The sequence below is a fragment of the Chenopodium album genome, chromosome 21 (genome assembly GCF_948465745.1).
Source record: "Chenopodium album chromosome 21, dcCheAlbu1.1, whole genome shotgun sequence".
Lineage (NCBI taxonomy): Eukaryota > Viridiplantae > Streptophyta > Magnoliopsida > Caryophyllales > Amaranthaceae > Chenopodium > Chenopodium album.
The window spans coordinates 4357258-4375656 of record NC_137854.1 but is presented as its reverse complement, the minus strand read 5'-3'; the positions used below and the strand labels follow the sequence as shown (position 1 = coordinate 4375656).

The window sequence follows — 18399 nt, the reverse complement described above, 5'->3', positions numbered from 1 at the left end:
ATGGAGAAATTGTATCTTATAATCTAACATGTTGCGTCTATTAAATAAGGGGTTTTTTTTCTTCCCCTTATTACCGCTTAATATTGAACCATCCTCTCATAGTCAAAATTTTAAGAATGTGTCTTATATACTACCATAGATTTGAAAATATGATGTATACTCCTAATTACCAATACTAATAGAAAGTACGGACAACTCCGTAATCATTAAGATCTTGGTTCTTAGATTAATCACTAGACTTAACAACTCAATCCATATAACCTTATCAAGCCGTACTTGAACGTTGAAACTAAGTGAGTCAAAGTGAAATTGACTTGAATTGTAGTCTTTGTAGATGAAGTTACGAATAATATATTTTCTAATTTTTTCATAATAACGTTCTAATGTTCTATACTCGAACCAAAAGACTTCTCATCTGAATTTAATTTAGTTTGAGATCAAAGCAAACAGCCCGATTGAGCCGTATCCACAACCCACGGTCCGCAAGATTCTTACCCGTCCCAATCTTCCAACGGCACAAAAAGTACATTCATCAATAAGGCATTTTTTTCACAGTTCCACTTTCCACACTAGTTGGTTTATCCTACTCTCATTTGTACTCATTGTAACAACCAACTGATAAACAGTTTTGCAGGTTAGAAAATTTAAATAGGAACATGCTAAGATACAAAAAGTGGCAAATTCAAAAGATAGAATAAGTTTTCAAAGATGCTCTCATTATCAATTTCATCTCCTTTTCTCTCCTCCCATAAAAACTTCATTGAACCACCAAACACACTTCATAAATCATAATTACATGCCACCATTTTCTAATTATGTTGCTAATTCACATTATTATTATTAACTCTTTTGCTTAAATTTTACTCTTTCTTCAAAATCATTCCTTTTCATACTTCAATTTTGCACAGTACCCCAGTTCAAATCTTCAAGTGAAGCTTGTATTTAAGCAATACCCAGTTGAGAAAACCCAGAAATGGTAAATGGGTCAAGCTCAAAAGCCATGGATAAGTCTAAAAAGCAAAAGGGCACAAGTTCGAACCCTACCAACGACATAAAAATTGAGACATTTGTTCCAAAGAGAGATCATGACCCAAGAGATTTAAAATCTTGGGCTAAAAGAACTGGGTTTGTCTCACTTTTCTCTGGTGAATCAACTGCTTCAACTTCAAATACTAGGAATAATTTAAGGAATGAAAGAGTTGGGAATGATTCCATTGAGGAGAGAGAAAATGATGGTAATAGAAAAAGAGGGGAAACAGATGCTGAAATTCAGCCACTTGGTAATGGAATCCAAAGGAATAGGAATGGGAATGGGAATGAGGAAAGGAGGGAATTCAATGGGAATGCAGATGTTTTGGGGTCTATAAATGAGGAAAGGAGAGTTGGGGTAGATGAGAATGTTAATAATGGAGGTGGGAATGAAGTTCATGAAGGTCAAAATATGGAATTTAATGGTGAAAATGAAGGGGGTTTGTATGGAAAATCCCCTAATTTAGAAGACCCAATATTAGGAAGACAGCCTAGGGTTTTTAAAGTTAAAAGTGGGATTTTGGATAATCCTGGTTTTGGTGAGTATGTTGGTTTTTAATTTTATTTGTTGTTTAAGTTTATAATTTTGCCTAATTGCTTCATACTTGGAAGTTATTGCTCCGTATTTATGAATTTATATATAAATATATGTCACTTGTAGGAGGAATTTGGATATTCATGCATGGTTCATAAATAAATTGGAATATGACAAGATAGAGTATTGGTGGCTTTCTGTTTGTCGGTGAATATGTTATTGTAGAATTTAAATGAGGAGGTAGGGATGATAGTAAGATAAAATGACTTGTTACTTGTTGATAAGAGATGGTAGACCTGAGGCATAATATTCTGTTGGAAATTTGTTATGTTTATTAGAAAGAAAATGTTGTTTTATTGGAGCTTCAATTAGCATTGGGCAGCTTTTTCGTATTAGACGAATGGATTGGTTTAGATGAAAGGCTATATTTCGTGTATTAGTCACACGGTCCTTGAATTCATTCATGAAATAAGCTTACCTATGTTATGTTCTTTCAGTTTTATCATCCAAGGTTTTAAGCATGAAACACTGAATCTATTGAGTTTAGCACTTTAGCCAGCAAGGTGCCTTTCGTATTTTCATATCATCATCTTCGTGGCATTGTAGTTTTCATCTTATGAGATTACTATCTTGTTTGTGTAGACTGTGACTCATATTTGGTTCTTTGTATGGCAGTCCCAGTAATCTATTATGGTTTCCAGCATTATTTCTCACTTGCTGGTTCACTTGTTCTGATACCCCTTATAATGGTACCAGCGATGGGCGGAACTGATGTGAGTATCTTGTTGCTTTTGTCTAGAATTATTACTCCGTATTTTGTTTATAAAGCAAGAGGAGTTTACTGATATGATGGATTTTGTATCTGAAATCAATTTGTTCTTCCATGTCTCAGAAAGATACAGCAAATGTAGTGTCCACAGTGTTGCTGGTGTCTGGCATCACAACGCTGCTGCATTCATTCCTTGGGACTCGTCTTCCATTGGTACAGGGAGGCTCATTTGTATATTTGGCTCCAGCACTAGTTATTATGAACTCTGAGGAGTTTCGCAATCTTACACAGCATGTAAGTTTTGTTTTGTTTTGTTTTTTTTTTTTTTACTCCATATGTTTTAACCTGTAGACTACTAGACTAGTAGAGATAGCAATATCTCAGTGTCTTCACTCCTTCAAATACACTTAGTGTAGGATTAAAATAAAATTTGATTGTATCTTGAGAATATTCAGTAGTGTTTAACAGAATTATTAGGGATATAGCGACATCCAACTCATTCCATGTAATATAGCTTATGAGTGTTTACCCGTCTGCCTCGTTAATAAGTGACCTAAGTCAACTTACTGGTTACAATGAGATGAATTCTGTTATACAGAGTCCTGCTGCTACTCTTCATAGTTTATTGATACTGCCATTCCAATGACGTATTTTTCTATTTTTATGCCATTTAATGAAATACAGAAATTCAGGTACATAATGAGAGAACTACAAGGGGCTATATTGATTGGGTCACTTTTTCAGAGCATGTTGGGATTCAGTGGCCTCATGTCTTTGCTGTTAAGGTATGTTGAAGGTTCAATTCGAAGAATAACTTTTGAAAGACTCATAGACTACCTTATCTCTAGATAATAACTTTATATTTAAGTTTACATTTTTGTTCATTTGAATGTTTCTACTGCAGGTTGATTAATCCGATTGTGGTTGCACCAACAATGGCTGCTGTAGGTTTAGCATTTTTCAGCTACGGGTTTCCTCAAGCTGGCAGTTGTGTTGAAATAAGCATACCTCTAATAGTGTTGCTTCTTTTCTTTACCTTGGTGAGCTGTCTTATTGCTATAAGTGGTTGTTGTTTGCTAAACTGAAATCTGATTCACATCCATGGTGATATGAGTTATCCATGAATGTAAAAACTTCAATGATTATTCAAGATTTTGAAAGCTATTTGACTTTTGTTCCCCCTGATTTTCAGTACATTCGGGGAGTATCTATATCAGGCCATCGAATTTTCCAAATTTATGCGGTATGTATGTCAATTTCCTGTCCAGATTTTCTGGTAAGCTGCATGTTACTGCAGTCTTTTCATAATAACTTCCATAATTCTGAATTTCATGCAATCATAGTACTGAGATAATCTTCCTATTTGTATTGTGGGGCATTGGTCTGAGCTCTGATTCTTTTGTTAAGCTGTATGCTTTCCTATTTTACAAGGCAGATTGATTGGCTACTAATACTTAAGCTAACTCTGCTTTATCCTTCATTTAGAACAAGAATGATATACCAAAATGAGCTCTTTGGAATTTCTTAATCATTCTAATTTAGTAAACTTTATTAATTGGAACATATACTTCGTATAGAAATTGAAGGGCAGAAAATTTTCTGCAAATTTAGCTGGCTTTTATTTAGTTAGTTTCCTAACCTGTGTAACTGTTAACATTTGCAGGTGCCGCTTAGTATTATGATCGTATGGGCATATGCTCTCTTTCTGACAGTTGGGGGAGCCTATAACTTCAAGGGTTGCAGCCCCAACATCCCAAGTTCGAACATACTGGTTGATGCATGCATAAAGCACGCATATACCATGAAGCACTGCCGTACAGATGTTTCAGATGCATGGAGTACTTCTGCATGGGTCCGGATTCCATACCCATTGCAATGGGGCATCCCTATCTTCCGCTTCAGGACCTCTATAATTATGATCATCGTATCACTCGTTTCATCAGTAGATTCGGTAGGTACCCTTTCTTTCAGGGTGGTATTGCTCATAGATGTCCAAATAAAAAAGAAAAGAAAACTTCTTACATCAAGGAAATCTATCTCTAATGATAATTGATTATGTGCTCCAGCTTTGCATTTATCAAAATTTTCTTTAATGTGGAGTGCTCTAGTAATTTATGGCAATTCAATGGACTTCCATGATTTATTATGGTTAGTGTGCACAGTTGAAAATCAATCAAGCAGTATTTGTGATGGATCACATGAAGTCACTTTTTAGTTTTTACCACTTGAACTGTGAATCATATTGTTTTCTGGTACCATTTTAATCACGTGATGAATTTTTAAGTAACTCATTGAAGATGCATGTAACATGTGCAGGTTGCAACATATTATTCTGCATCATTAAAAGTCAATTCAAAGCCTCCAACCCCAGGAATTGTGACTAGGGGAATTGGGATGGAAGGTTTTTGCAGTTTACTGGCTGGACTATGGGGTACTGGAACTGGATCAACAACTTTAACTGAGAATGTGCATACAATCAGCATAACTGAGGTAGCAAATCGAAAGGGTGTACAGCTTGGCGCTGTTCTTTTAATTTTGTTATCTTTTATAGGTAAAATACATCTTGCCACACAAATTCAAGACAATTCCAGTTAAATATTTCTTGTTTCTTTATAATTTTGTGCACCACTTAGTAAAGTATATCAATATGTTTTTTGACTGCAGGAAAAGTAGGTGGTATCCTTGCTTCTATTCCACTAGCACTTGCTGCATCTGTGTTGTGCTTCATTTGGGCCCTCACTGTAGCTCTCGGTCTCCTAAATTTGCAATATACTCAAGCATCTAGTTTCCGAAACATGGGAATAGTTGGTGTCTCCTTGTTTCTTGGATTGTCCATCCCTGCATACTTCCAGCAATTTGAACCTGAGATAAACCTGATTCTTCCCAGTTATCTAATTCCATATGCAGCAGCATCAAACGGGCCAATTCACACTGGCAATAAACAAGTAAGTAGTGCTTTTATGATACAAGTAAACTGGCAATTCATAAATAATTAGCTGAGAAAAGATTTTATCTGGAGTGTTTTTTTTTTTTTTTCCCCCTTCTTCTTTGTGTTAGTGTGGGGAAGTGATATATCTGTACAGTAATGGAATTTATTGTTTGTGCCTTGTAATGCCTGAACTTGGTCTGGAATAACACTTTAAATAGCTTACCATGTCTCGAATCACTGTTTCTTGTCACCTCATGTGAGGGTCCCTTCTTTCCAGCGGTCCAAATGAAGCTGAACTTAAGAATTTTAGACACATGCATCAAAAGCATATGAAGAAGTTTATGTTTTTATTATAGGCACTCTCGTTCATATTGGTTTTTCTTGCCTATTCATATCTTTTTACCCTGATCTTCTTGGAGCTGATACATTGTTTCTCTTATATGTACCAGTTTGATTTTGCCATGAATGCTCTCTTGTCTATGAACATGGTGGTGAGCTTCTTGATTGCTTTTGTTCTAGACAACACTGTTCCTGGCACTAAGCAAGAACGAGGAGTATATAAGTGGTCAACTTCTGAAGATTTGGCAACAGATGCTTCTTCTCAAGCCAGTTATAAGTTGCCTAGTGGAGTTAGTCGTGCTTGTTGCTGGGCAAAGTGTCTAGGTGTATAACCTCAGCAGTTGGTTCGGGCTGCTTCTTTGGGCTTTTGCTTCTTTTTGGCTGTCTCTTGAACTTTTGGGTCTCGTGGTATGGCTCAACTGGGTGAAGGGTTTCCTACAATTAATTCACCCGATTTTGGGATTATTGTTCTAGAGCTTAAATAGAGTTAAGGAAATTGCACAAGCATACTAGTTCAATACAAATGAAAAGTCTATGTATTGGCATAATATATAGTGTATGTCACATGCCTTGCAAGTTACAAGAGTAGAGTGTGAAGTGTGAATTTTGTGTTTATTCAGCAAGATTGTAACTTAGAAATCAATTACGGTAAAAAAAAAAAAATCAACTTGTAATCTTTTTTCATCTTTGATCCATATGAAAAGAAATTACATCTGTGTCATGCTTCTTATTCTCCATTGGTTCAGCAACTACTTATCAACTCTGTTTACAAGCTGGTTATTTCTATATCAGGATTCACTATTTTCATCCAAGAAGGGGTAGTCAGTGTAACCCAATACAGGATCATGGGTATAGAATGTAGCAACATCATATGCATTCAATGGAGCATCAATCTCAAACCGGCGAACCAAGTCAGGGTTTGAGAGGAAAAACCGGGCATAAGCAATCAGATCCGCATCATCATCAGCAATAGCCTTCATCCCTAGCTCTTTGTTGAATCCTCCGCTGATCATGAAGGTTCCCTGGTATGCTCTCCTGAATTCTTTCAGCAGCTCAGCTTCTTTCTCACCAATGCCATGGGTAAGCGTTCCTGCTTGAATTTGCAAGTAAGACAGTTTGAGTCCTATTTCTTCTTGCCGTCTGTTTAGTCTCTCCACCACTGCTAAGCCTAGAGCAAGCATGTCAGAATCATGGGCGTCGTGGGTGTACATTGTTGGTGATATTTTCACCCCTATTCTCTCAATCCCAATGGCTTCAACTACAACATCCAGAATCTGCATCAAGAATCTGCATCGATTGTCAAGGGACCCACCATACTGATCTGTCCTATCATTGACTCCATCCTTCAAGAACTGATCAATGAGGAAGCCATAGGCTGCATGAAACTCAACTCCGTCGAAACCTGCTTTAATGGAATTAATGGCTGCTTGACGGTATTGATCAATGATCTGTGGAATCTGTGAGGAAGATAAAGCTCTGGGGTTTGAAAAATCTGATGGTGATCCATCAGGTAGTATCACTTTCCATCTGCTTGATATCGGTTTGTTTGTTGAAGATATTGGTGCTACACCTCCGGGTTGATATGCTGTACCACAAGAAATGAAGAGCTCACCAGGTTGGTATGACAATTCTAATTTTATTTTTAACATTTTAATGGCTTGAACTGAAAATGATCTCAGAAATTAATTCTGTAAGATGTTTCATGAAAACTATTCCGTATCTTAAGTTACTTTGTTTGCGAAGTGATGGAAAACAAATTTGATGAAGAACAATGAATTTAAATGTACCAAGGTGTGAGGCGCGCCCCACATGCCACAACTGACAGAAGATGTAAGCCCCTTTGGCATGAACAGCATCAGTAATTTTCTTCCATGCCTCCACTTGTTCCTCCTGGTAAATCCCTGGGCAGTGAGGATACCTGCAAAAATCTACTCATCTGCATTAATATTGATCCCTAATAAAATTCTATGATCAATTTTTGGGAAAAAAGACAGGAAATTCTTGAGCAGATAAGATTTGAAAATGATAATTGTCAATTAAAAGGAGTGAAAGGAGAAGTTACCCATGAGCAGTAGGAGAGATGAAAGTGCCTTCAGAAATGAGGAGCCCGCCATTAGTAGCACGCTGAGAGTAATACTTAACCATGGCATCGTTAGGGATGCCATTCAATGCCCTACAACGAGTCATAGCTGCCATAACGACTCTGTGAGATAGGCGTAGCTCCACCTCCTTCCCCATCCTGTATGCACTCAGTAGATCATGCTTCCTCATCACCTCTTCCTTTCCTGTTTCTTCCTTGGTGTTCATCTTCAATCTATCTTTTCGTCAATGATGAGGCTGCCGTCTTTTAATCTATTATCATACAGCATATAAAACAGCATAAAAACAAGCTTCTTTGTCTTCAGGTGGTTAGTAACATCATAAGTCTTATAAAGAAAGAAATAATGATAAAACTCTTCTTTAATTAAGCTCAGTCTTTGACTTTGAACAATAAGAAAGTATATTCTTTTGTCAAAGTGCCAATCATACTTGTGACTTGTGAGCACTCTTTCATAGTAATATAAGATAATTACCTGCTACGTCATTAGTGATGCCAAGTGCTAACTAATTCACATTCTATGATTGGCTTGTCATGTATAGGGATTTACTATTAGTATTCAGATCAAGATTTCATAACAAAATGTTAAGTCAATTTTGGTGTGAATTATGAAAAAATTATTAACCACTACTACTATTATGCCAAGTATGATGATATTTGGTTGAATTTAAAAGCTCATATTTTAAGGAGACTAAACTTTTATCTCCTGTTTTCAAAAAAAAAAAAAAAAAAAAAAAAAAAAACTACTTCATAATCTTATACTTTTACAATGCCAATTACGATGGTATTTGGTCTTGAAGGGACTTGTTATATTGTTGAGAGATATATGCCATGTTGTCGTAAATCTGTTATACTGTTGCAAGTTCGATCAGTTTCTTCAAAGTTGAATATGGTTAATGTGTGTAGAGCATAGAAAGCCAAATGAAAAGTTTCTAATGGAAACTTGGAAAGGAAATCACCATTTCACAGCCTCTCATCATGTTGGGGTGACTAATCAAAAATTGAAAGGTGATTTTTTTATCAAATTTTTAGATTTCCTGTTATCTTTTCTTGATGCTGTTTTTATAACTTTGACGGAATCTCAGATCTCCAACCATTTTAGCTACTGCTGTGTGTAAAAAGCATGCAAGTTGTGATTTTAAAGAAGTAAATAAAATAGCAACTTTTTTAACTTCACTAAAACGAAAGTTAAGGTCTAAGATTTTAAGTGAGAGAGGTATATAAGAGATGAGATTCTATGTTAGAGTTAGAACAGGAAATCGAGAGCATTTTCATTTAAACTTGTAGGCTTGTAACTGAGAATTCTGTTAGGAGTACATTCACTTGTATTCGACTTGTATTCTCAGGAAAAGGTTAATTTGTTACACTTCTTAGTTCTTACTAATCAACCTTATTTAAAAGCTTATTTTCTCTCTCTCAAGGTTGAGTACTTTCATTCAAGAAGGGGTAATCAGTGTAACCCACTACAGGATCATGACTATAGAATGTAGCGGAATCATACTCATTTAATGGTGCATTGATCTCAAACCTGCGGACCAAATCAGGGTTCGAGAGGAACAGCCGGGCATAAGCAATCAGATCAGCATCACCTTCAGAAATGGCCTTGTCCCCCAGCTCTTTGTTGAATCCTCCACTAATCATGAAGGTTCCTTGGTATGCTTTCCTGAGTTTTCTCAGCAGCTCGGCTTCTTTCTCTGTAATCCCGTGTGTAAAAGTTCCTGCTTGAATTTGCAGGTAGCAGAGTCTAAACCCCTGTACCTCCTGCAGTTTGTTAAGTCTCTCCACCACTGCTAAGCCTAGAGCTAGCTGATCAGAATCGTGAGCTTCTTGGTGGTACAATGTCGGGGATATTTTCACCCCTATTCTTTCTATTCCAATGACTTTAATCACAGCATCAAGAATCTGCATCAGGAATCTGCATCGATTCTCAAGAGACCCTCCGTATTCATCTGTCCTGTCATTGATCCCGTCCTTCAAGAACTGGTCAATGAGGTATCCGTAGGCTCCATGAATCTCAACCCCATCGAATCCTGCTCGAACAGAATTCATGGCTGCTTGACAGTAGTGTTCAATGATCTGTGGGATCTCTGAAGTCGCTAAAGCTCGAGGGCTTGAATAATCAGAAAAGGATCCGTCAGGCAATAGTATTTTCCACCTGGTAGGTATAGTCTTGTCTGTTGAAGATATGGGCGGTCCACCGTCTGTTTGGTATACTATATCACAAGAAAATATCATCAGGTACTCTCATTTCGCGTAATGAATTTGTTGTTTTAGTGTCTGAACTGTGAGTATAAATAGATGAAGATTAGTGAATGTTAATATACATACCGTGGTGCGAGGCACGGCCTACATGCCACAATTGACAGAACATATAGGCGCCTTTGGCATGAACAGCATCAGTAACTCTCTTCCAGGCCTCCACTTGTTCCTCCAGGTAAATTCCTGGGCAGTGAGGATACCTGCAGAAATTAATTCTTCTACATGAATATTTATCTCTAAAAAAACTAGTAACAGGTTTCCAAATTTAAGGTTAATTAGATTTTTATGTAAAAATGCTGAATTTCATGATGATATTATGTAAAATCAGATAAAGGAAGGGCATCATCAGTTTACCCATGAGCAGTGGGAGAGATGAAAGTGCCTTCAGAAATAAGAAGGCCACCATTAGTAGCGCGCTGAGAGTAATACTGAACCATGGGTTCATTAGGAATGCCATCTATTGCCCGACAACGAGTCATAGGCGCCATAACCACTCTGTGAGATAGACGTAGCTCCACCACTTTTCCCATCTTATATCCACTCAATAGATGATCAGATTGATCATTCCCCTGCAGTTCTACCCCTACTGCTTCTTCGTTGCCCTTCATTCTCACTCAATAGACGTAGTTCCACCACTTTCCCTTTTGGTGGTAGTAGCTAGTAAGTTTGTTGTTACAAAAAAAACAGGAAGACAAATCCCTAGTGACTACTACGGAGTAGTGACTACTGTCAATCTGTCATACTTGAGGGTTCCCATACTAGTTTTGGATCTTTCGTGCTACCTTATAATTATTTGTGGTGGTTCATTTTTACTCTGTCCTATCAATTTTAGGATCATGTGTGATTTAAAGCTGATGGCATGACACAAAAAATATAGATCAGTATGCACGTGGACAATTGAGTATGTGGTGCAAACAAGAAGTACCCAATTATCACATCTCACAAGTCACAATGCATTATTGTAACATATATTTACTCGCTAAAGTTGTAAAAATTGTAAAACGTTTATATATTTTGAAGGCTAATATAAATCTATTGGACTTTTTTTTATTTTTTTATTTATTTTTTTGGCTCAAGTATAATAAGTTACAAAATATGAAAGTAGAGTATGTAAATGAATAGTGCAAAAGGCAAAACAAAAAAGCCGGAGATTTGGCCTTGCATAGCACGCTATGATCTCATGAATCTAAGAACGCTATTGAGCTAAATGTAACCTTTTCAATCAAGATAATATTGCACATATCACCAAAAGATGGTCTTAACCTATGTGTCAATTTAAACTAGATTTATACGAAAAAAAACCAATAGAGTTTAGACAAATTTAGAAACTTTGACTAGCAGCCTCATTTCAGTTCATGATTTCAGGGTATGGATTGCAAGAGGACAGAAAGTTTTGCAATGTGTAGGATTTTGTTAGTCCTCCAATAATGAGCTACTGCATTCTCAGATCTCAAAGAGAAGGTTGTCACAATAATCCTAACGACGAGTACTTAATTCTCATCCTTCATCTCCGTATTGAAGCTGGCAGCACTTATGCACCCCCTATGAGTCCTTGTGTCAAGCAGTGCTCAAGTGATTCATGAGAAGATCAGATTAGCAGACAATCTTGGCTGTTTTTCCCTCGACGATCAAGTTTATTTGCAACATTAATCTATAGGGTATGAACAGTGAAGATTAAACTAAATAAAATTTCAAATTTCTTGAACATTTTTACAATCACAAAGTGAAAGAAGTACAGTAAGACAGAGAGAAGCTATATACATTCCCATTCTATTCTTGTACTCTTAAGATACAATGAAGCAAACGCCCTTCTAAAACATCTTATACACACACATATGAGGAACACTGAATGAAAGCTTGTTGAAACCATCACCTGAGGAATCCATATTTTCGTGTAGATAGATAAACTTACCTGTGAAAGGAAAAAAATAGAGAAGGTATAACTAGAACATTGTGAATTTTATAAATCTTTATAAAAATAAAATCTTCCTCCGCCAATAAATAATAGGCCACATTTTTACTTGGGATATACTAAGGTAAGATACTTTACTACCCTATATTAGCTCTAATGATACCTTTGACTAAAAACTGTAAAAAAAGATTATGGTCGCATGGCAGAAAATTAGGGGTGTATAAACTAACATATAGAGAAGGACACTTTTAAGGCATTTCTATTCAGTTCTTTAAAAATGACCTCCAATCAAATGTGGCCTATTAAATAGAGATGGAGATATTAGTACTGTTAGTGTGTTAGGATGTGCTATTACGCCAGTCTTGGATGAGAAAACGAAGATTGTTGTTAGGAACGAGATGTCTGTGCTTTAGCTTCTGGTTGGTCACAGGAGAATTATGGTGACCCTGTCGCACCAATTCTTCTATGGCTTCTAGCTCATATGAGTATCCATCTGCTGCTATATGTGGATTGTCCATTACCACCTGAATGAAATTCATTCCAAGTACATTATACAAAACTATCTCTAATCAGACCGATAAGTATAAGAAGCCGTGTATGCAAGAAGTTAAGGTCACTAACCTGAAGTAAAGGGCACAGGAAATTGGAAGGAACATGACTCCACTCCTCGCCAGAGGATGTACCATCTTCACTTCCCATATGGTATTCTCTTTTTGTTATCACATCATCGGCCTTCTTCTTTAGTCCATTCAACTCTTTAGTCACTGAAGACATAATCTCTCCTACACTAGTCTCTGAGTTTATGGATCTACATTCCATTGCTAGCTTCACAACCTCCTCTACACTAGTCACTGAAGACATAATCTCTCCTACACTAGTCTCTGAGTTTATGGACCTACATTTCATTGCTAGCTTCACAACCTCCTCTACCAAATCCAAAGGCCAATCACCTGCATTTTCATCCAAGGCTTCGAGGATGACTTGTTTACTGTCAATCATCATAGCCTCGTGATCAAGCCTAGCCCAGTTCCTTCCTGTAAGAAGCTGAAGCAACAAGTCTCCAAAAGCAACCACGTCTGCTTGCACATCAGACTCATGACACTCATCAGAGCTTGGTTTGAGTTCAAATGAATGGAGCTTGGCCACAAAATTACGGTCCAGGAAGATGGTGGATGGGTTAAGCTCACTACATACTATGGGCATGGGTTTCGCGAGGTGGAGGAATCTCAATCCCAAACTGACTTCGGCAGCAATTTGGATCCTCTGGTGCCATTGGAGTGCCCTGGCTTTTGTCCTTGAGGATATGATGTCTCTGAGGCATCCGTTTTGCATGTATTCAAAAACTAAGCACTTGAGCTCTGAGCAGTAGCCGATAAATGCTGTGACTTGGGCATGCCGGATGTTTGCAAGGAGATTCACCTGCTTCAAAGTTCGATTTAGATACGAGAGCTAAACAAAAATACAGGCACTGGAAAATAAAGGGATATGTGGGTGTTTTACCTTTGCTTGGAAAAACTCCTGGCACATATGATCATTGGAATCGAGCACCTTCACTACAACAGACAGGCGATTGATCCTGCCTTTGTACACACTAGTCCAATTCCGTCCATATGTCAATATCCTATATGTAGCAAAGTTATCAGTAGCTGATCTGATCTCATCTGCACTGAACTCCCTGTGGCTGCAGCTGACCTGATCACCCATCCTATTAGCCGAACCAATAGCATCCTTTTCTTTGCAAAACTCGATCCTTCTTTGGAACACATCTCTCTGCTTTCTCAACTCCTCGATTTCTCTCACTAGCTCAGTTCTTTTATTGGCTGCATTCTCTAGCTTAATCTCAGCTTCCCGCTTAGCAACTGAGGAAACTTGGAGTTTGCTAGACAGCTCAGATTGGAGCTCGGCTAATGAGCTTAGTCTGTCCTTGCTCTCTTGCACATCAGCTTGAATTTCATGAATCTGCTCTTTGGTGTTGTCTATGTCTTTGGTTAGTTCAGTTCGCGTTGAGATCTCTTCTTCTATTTGACCTTGGAGTTGCTCAGCCTGCACAAAAGATCAGTGTTTATTTTCAGACATATATATTAAAGGATATTAGGTGCATATCAACTAGATATATAGAGAAATTCTAATTACCCGATGATTGCACAAGCAAATAGCCCAAGAAGCTTTGGCTTGTCTGTCGACTTCAGCCTTGGCTGCATTTTTATTCAACTCAATCATAGCGCGTGCTGCTTGTAAATCATGTTTCAGAGCTTCTATTCTCTCACTAGGACTCTGTAATAACAGGACATCAGTTACAGTTCAGGCTATTTGAGATGATCAGGGACCAAAAACATAACAAACAGTACTAAAAAAAACTTCAGCATTACAATATCAGCAATTTAGTGCACAACTGCACACAATTTGTTGTCATCTTTTTCCCCCTCAATAACTCAATAGCATCTATCTTTTTTTAATAGTCAATACTCAATAGCATCTAATTCAATACACATAAGAATGGAATTTTAGTCAATGATGACCTCTCTTTCTAAACTTTGAATTTTAGTCAAATACTTGAATGCATAGTATTTTTATTAAATGGAGGGAGTACTACTAGAATAAGGTACATAATTGAGTAGATGCGAATCAAGGGTTAACGTGAATCCTTGATAGTATAGTCAAGCTACACGGTATATAATTTTGCATAATCAAAGAGTAAGATAAAGGGGATCCTAACCTTCATAAAACCAATAAAGACTCGTAACTCAATTGGACATTTTACCCAAAAACATCACGACGACACCCAACCTTAGGCAGGTTGTGCAAGTCGAACCCCCAACCTTCCCCATTAAGTTTTCAAATAAAAAAGAGCTCCATGTATGAAAATCTCCACACAGCAGATAAGACTTCTTGCACCATTAAAACAAATCAACTTCATATCACCAATATTCAAATGCTTCAAAGTCAAAACATGAGTAGCATGAAGGGGGCCACCCAAAAAAAAAATTAAAAAAAAAGGGTTGTTGTTGGTACAACAAGACAACTAAAACCAAGGTATCATCTTTATGCAACTACTAGACCAAAGCCAAACACTACGTCCATATTACTAAGAAGAATAAAAGTTATAAAACATATAAGTTGGTACCTAAAAACATACCTGTATGCAATCAACAAACATGTCTTCTTGCTCATTTGTATTATTTTCCTCGGCGTCATCTTTATCTTCATCCTTTAAATTTGACTCTAACTCATGGAGATACTCCTCGACATCTTGTTCATACAATTCCCATTGATTAGTAACTGTCCTTGAAAGAGGGGAATCTGACTCCACACTCGAACACCGTGATGAGGGGTATGTTGGGGAATTCACATGTCCATGGGATAACATTTTTCCTAACCAACCTTTTAAATTAGTTTTTTGCTTATATTTTGCCACAATTACCCCTTCTTCATCCTCCATGTACCCTTCATCATTTTCCTCCTTAAGCATTACCAATTTTCCTCTGCTTAGTACGAATAATTCACAGAAATCTGGCTTCGATCGATGAACGTAAAACGACCCGTTAATCGCGTTCTTTGATCTCCTGTGTAGGTTGATTAAGCCATTGAAAACAAAACCCACAAATTTAATCAATATATACTTTTACGAAATGATTAAAATATAAAAACAAACAAAGAATTAGTATAAGATTAAAAATTAAACATACCCTGATGATGATCTCATAAATGTCATTCCCATAACAAGCTTAGTAATTTTCTTCTCTATGATTAAGTCAACCACCGTCTTTTGAATTGGTTCATCATGGTTAGTAATATTATGCACCTCTGCTTTTACCTGTTAAAATTTGGAAATTTTCTGCTTTGACTTGTATACAAATTTCGCGAGGTATTGAAAATGTTGCAATTAATTTAAAACGGGGCGAATATAAAATCGTCAAAATTAATAAAGGAGCTTACTTTTCCACAATAAGCAATGTATCTGGATAGGAGTTTGTCAGTTTTCTCTTGTTCACATTTCCTGAGCATCTGAATTTTATCATCACTTATAGAACTTGCAGGAAGCTTTCCAACTATATGATAAAAAATTATACTCGTATCATAATTCATTAAATATATGATCATATAGTATAATTAAACAAACTAAAAATATAAAAATTAATAAACCCAAAAAATGACAAAAAAGGTGGAATTTGCTTACATGGGGTATCAACAAATTCAAAGGAAGAAGAATTATTGATGAAGAGAATAATAATGGAGATAGGAAGATGAGAACCCCATTTTTTAATAACCCAATTTAAAGTCAAACAACCTTCTTCTTCTTGCATTTCATTACTCAAAGCCACATATATTTTCTCATGAAGCTGCATCATGTTCGTGTTTGTTCTCGTGTTTTATTAATCAATCATATAGACAAGAAAATTGATGAGAAGGGAGTGTGTTTTATTAATAACCTAAAACCTTTTTTTTTTTTTTTTTTTTTTTTTTTTTTTGAAATGGTGTGAGAATTGTAGTGTGAATGCTACGTGTTCGTACGTGAAAGGGTGATGGAAGAGGAGAGAGAAAGAGAGAGGGTTTGGATTGGGAGGTTTTGATTTTGAGGATCGAAATTTCTAAGGAAAGTGTTCTTTTATTAGGGTGGCTGACTTGTCTTCTTAAAGGGAAAGGTTTTTTTAAAAGATTTGTGACTTTTTTGTCGTTTGATTCACCAATTTGGATGATTGGATCCTTAGTTCTTGTCAACTTTTGGGTTTTGTCATTAAGTTATGGATGGATGTGGCCGTTTTGTTGATTTGGCTTATCTCTATCTATGTAAACGTACGTTTGTTGAGTAATTAACGTGTTATGATTCAAGTAGTAAATTAGTAACGAAAGATTTTTGAATATAAAATAAATTTCGTCAATACAAACAATTTAAATCAACGCAGTAAATGATACGTACGCTTGATTAGCCCGTGTTTTGATTGGAACAAACCAATGCCAATCGCCGACATTTAATTAATACATGAATGTGACATTATTTAGGATTTTAAATTGAGTTATATTGTCATTATTGGTTGAAGAATATAAAAGAATATCCATGGATTCCATGGATAGAACTGCATTTTAGAAATCATGAGGAATTTACTTGTAACTTATAAAACACCCACCAAAGGACCCAAAGGGTTCGATAGAGACATTTATCATAAGACAGCAAGCAAGAATACAATTAGCACTATATTGCCGTGGAAATTAGGTTTATATTATTATTATTTCAAATTGATAGTTTATTTTAGTCACATTATATAGTTGCGACGGTGGCGGTGGTTGGCCCAAATCTACATGTTTTTCTCATTTGGAGAAAAAAATGTTGGATAATTTTGTACGGAGTAGTAACAGTTGAGTAGTTTTTACAACCATTAAAAAATTTATGTAGAAACTAGAAAGTATATGTTGAGACAAATTTAACAAGATTTGATTATATTTCTCCTAAATCCTAACATAACATATAAATCACGAAAAATGATCAAAAAAATATGAGTGAATAATGTAAAATTCAAAATGTTGTGTTCAAAAGTAATAAAAAAATTCTCCGTATTAACCAACTCTTTCCCTAAAAGTGAAGGATAGTTCAAGTAGTTAGAGTTTTCCGCTCAATTTCTACCATTTTGGAGATATTGAGATCGATTCATGTCATTCGCCCCTTAAGACTCTATAAATACCAAAAACAAACTCTATCCCTAGTTGACTAGTGTTTGCAATAATTCTTCTTTTTTAAATAAATAAATAAATAAATAAAATAAAAAAACACTAGTGTTTGCAGTAATTGGGTGTTGGACTGTTGGAGACTTAGAGGCTCGTCTGTCATCCGAAGGAGCAGTTATAAAGTGTAGATTAAATAGGCTCAGGCCCGTATTGAAATAGAAGCTTAAAAATATCATAAGATAATGAGAATTACTAAAACGACAATACACTAACATTGAATGGGGGTGTAGCTCATATGGTAGAGCGCTCGCTTCGCATGCGAGAGGCACGGGGTTCGATTCCCCGCACCTCCATTTTTCGCAACTTTATACTGGCATGTGAATTTAAGAAAATGGGCTTTTAGTCAATTTTAAGCCCAGGTTCTAATCTGATCCAAAAACTATGTTGGATCATGGCCTAATTTAATAGTTGTTCAAATCCAACTAAATCACCTGGGCTAAAGTAAGTGCATAATTTCATGAACCATGCTTTAAAATCTTTCATGACACTTTCAAATTTTGATAACTAGATAATACTAATTTCAACAGTTCAACCTTCAAGTGCGCAAGTTGTTACCCTTAATTCTTACAATTCATCTTGTTATACTTTATAAACTTATTACTTGTTTTTACTACTACCTCCGTTACTAAATAGTTGCAATATAGGAATTTTTCATATCTCACAAAAAAAAAATAACCTTGTGTTACAATATCGGAGGTAGAATAACAAGATGAGATCAAATTAGACGAATAGTATCTAGAACAAATTAGCTTAGCACATCTTATTAGTTTTTGCTTATCGCCAAATATTTCATGCTTTGTGTCAGTAA

At 36.2% G+C, this 18399-nt stretch overlaps 4 protein-coding genes and 1 non-coding gene across 6 annotated transcripts; 2 read left to right on the top strand and 3 right to left on the bottom strand.

The window, feature by feature from the left end:
* The first annotated feature begins 623 nt into the window (after positions 1 to 623).
* Positions 624 to 6289, top strand: LOC145602030 (nucleobase-ascorbate transporter 11-like). The gene is made up of 10 exons (XM_081658139.1): positions 624 to 1568; positions 2240 to 2337; positions 2457 to 2627; positions 3018 to 3118; positions 3238 to 3373; positions 3526 to 3576; positions 3997 to 4284; positions 4650 to 4884; positions 4998 to 5278; positions 5712 to 6289. Exons 1-10 carry the CDS (start codon positions 974 to 976, stop codon positions 5931 to 5933), a joined length of 2178 nt encoding a protein of 725 aa, XP_081514265.1. The 5' UTR covers positions 624 to 973; the 3' UTR covers positions 5934 to 6289.
* On the bottom strand, positions 6157 to 9365 carry LOC145602032 (12-oxophytodienoate reductase 3-like). Of its 2 annotated transcripts, none has more exons than XM_081658142.1 (4): positions 9228 to 9365; positions 7664 to 7953; positions 7389 to 7519; positions 6157 to 7186 (listed from the first exon to the last, which is right to left on the bottom strand). In XM_081658142.1, the coding sequence occupies exons 2-4, from the start codon at positions 7906 to 7908 to the stop codon at positions 6390 to 6392; spliced, it is 1173 nt and encodes a 390-aa protein (XP_081514268.1). In that variant the 5' UTR covers positions 7909 to 7953; positions 9228 to 9365; the 3' UTR covers positions 6157 to 6389. The 2 variants fall into 2 exon arrangements, with proteins under 2 accessions (XP_081514268.1, XP_081514267.1); XM_081658141.1 differs by having other exon boundaries at positions 6158 to 7186; positions 9201 to 9333.
* On the bottom strand, positions 8509 to 10758 carry LOC145602031 (12-oxophytodienoate reductase 3-like). The gene is made up of 3 exons (XM_081658140.1): positions 10313 to 10758; positions 10028 to 10158; positions 8509 to 9912 (listed from the first exon to the last, which is right to left on the bottom strand). The coding sequence occupies exons 1-3, from the start codon at positions 10564 to 10566 to the stop codon at positions 9116 to 9118; spliced, it is 1182 nt and encodes a 393-aa protein (XP_081514266.1). The 5' UTR covers positions 10567 to 10758; the 3' UTR covers positions 8509 to 9115.
* Positions 10759 to 11619: 861 nt separating this feature from the next.
* On the bottom strand, positions 11620 to 16501 carry LOC145602467 (putative U-box domain-containing protein 50). The gene is made up of 9 exons (XM_081658655.1): positions 16048 to 16501; positions 15807 to 15919; positions 15557 to 15684; positions 15007 to 15433; positions 14004 to 14144; positions 13371 to 13913; positions 12492 to 13289; positions 12226 to 12394; positions 11620 to 11870 (listed from the first exon to the last, which is right to left on the bottom strand). Exons 1-9 carry the CDS (start codon positions 16217 to 16219, stop codon positions 11770 to 11772), a joined length of 2592 nt encoding a protein of 863 aa, XP_081514781.1. The 5' UTR covers positions 16220 to 16501; the 3' UTR covers positions 11620 to 11769.
* A 1310-nt stretch (positions 16502 to 17811) lies between these two features.
* Positions 17812 to 17884, top strand: TRNAA-CGC (transfer RNA alanine (anticodon CGC)). The gene has a single exon. It is a non-coding gene; the product is annotated as a tRNA-Ala (tRNA).
* The last annotated feature ends 515 nt before the right edge of the window (positions 17885 to 18399 follow it).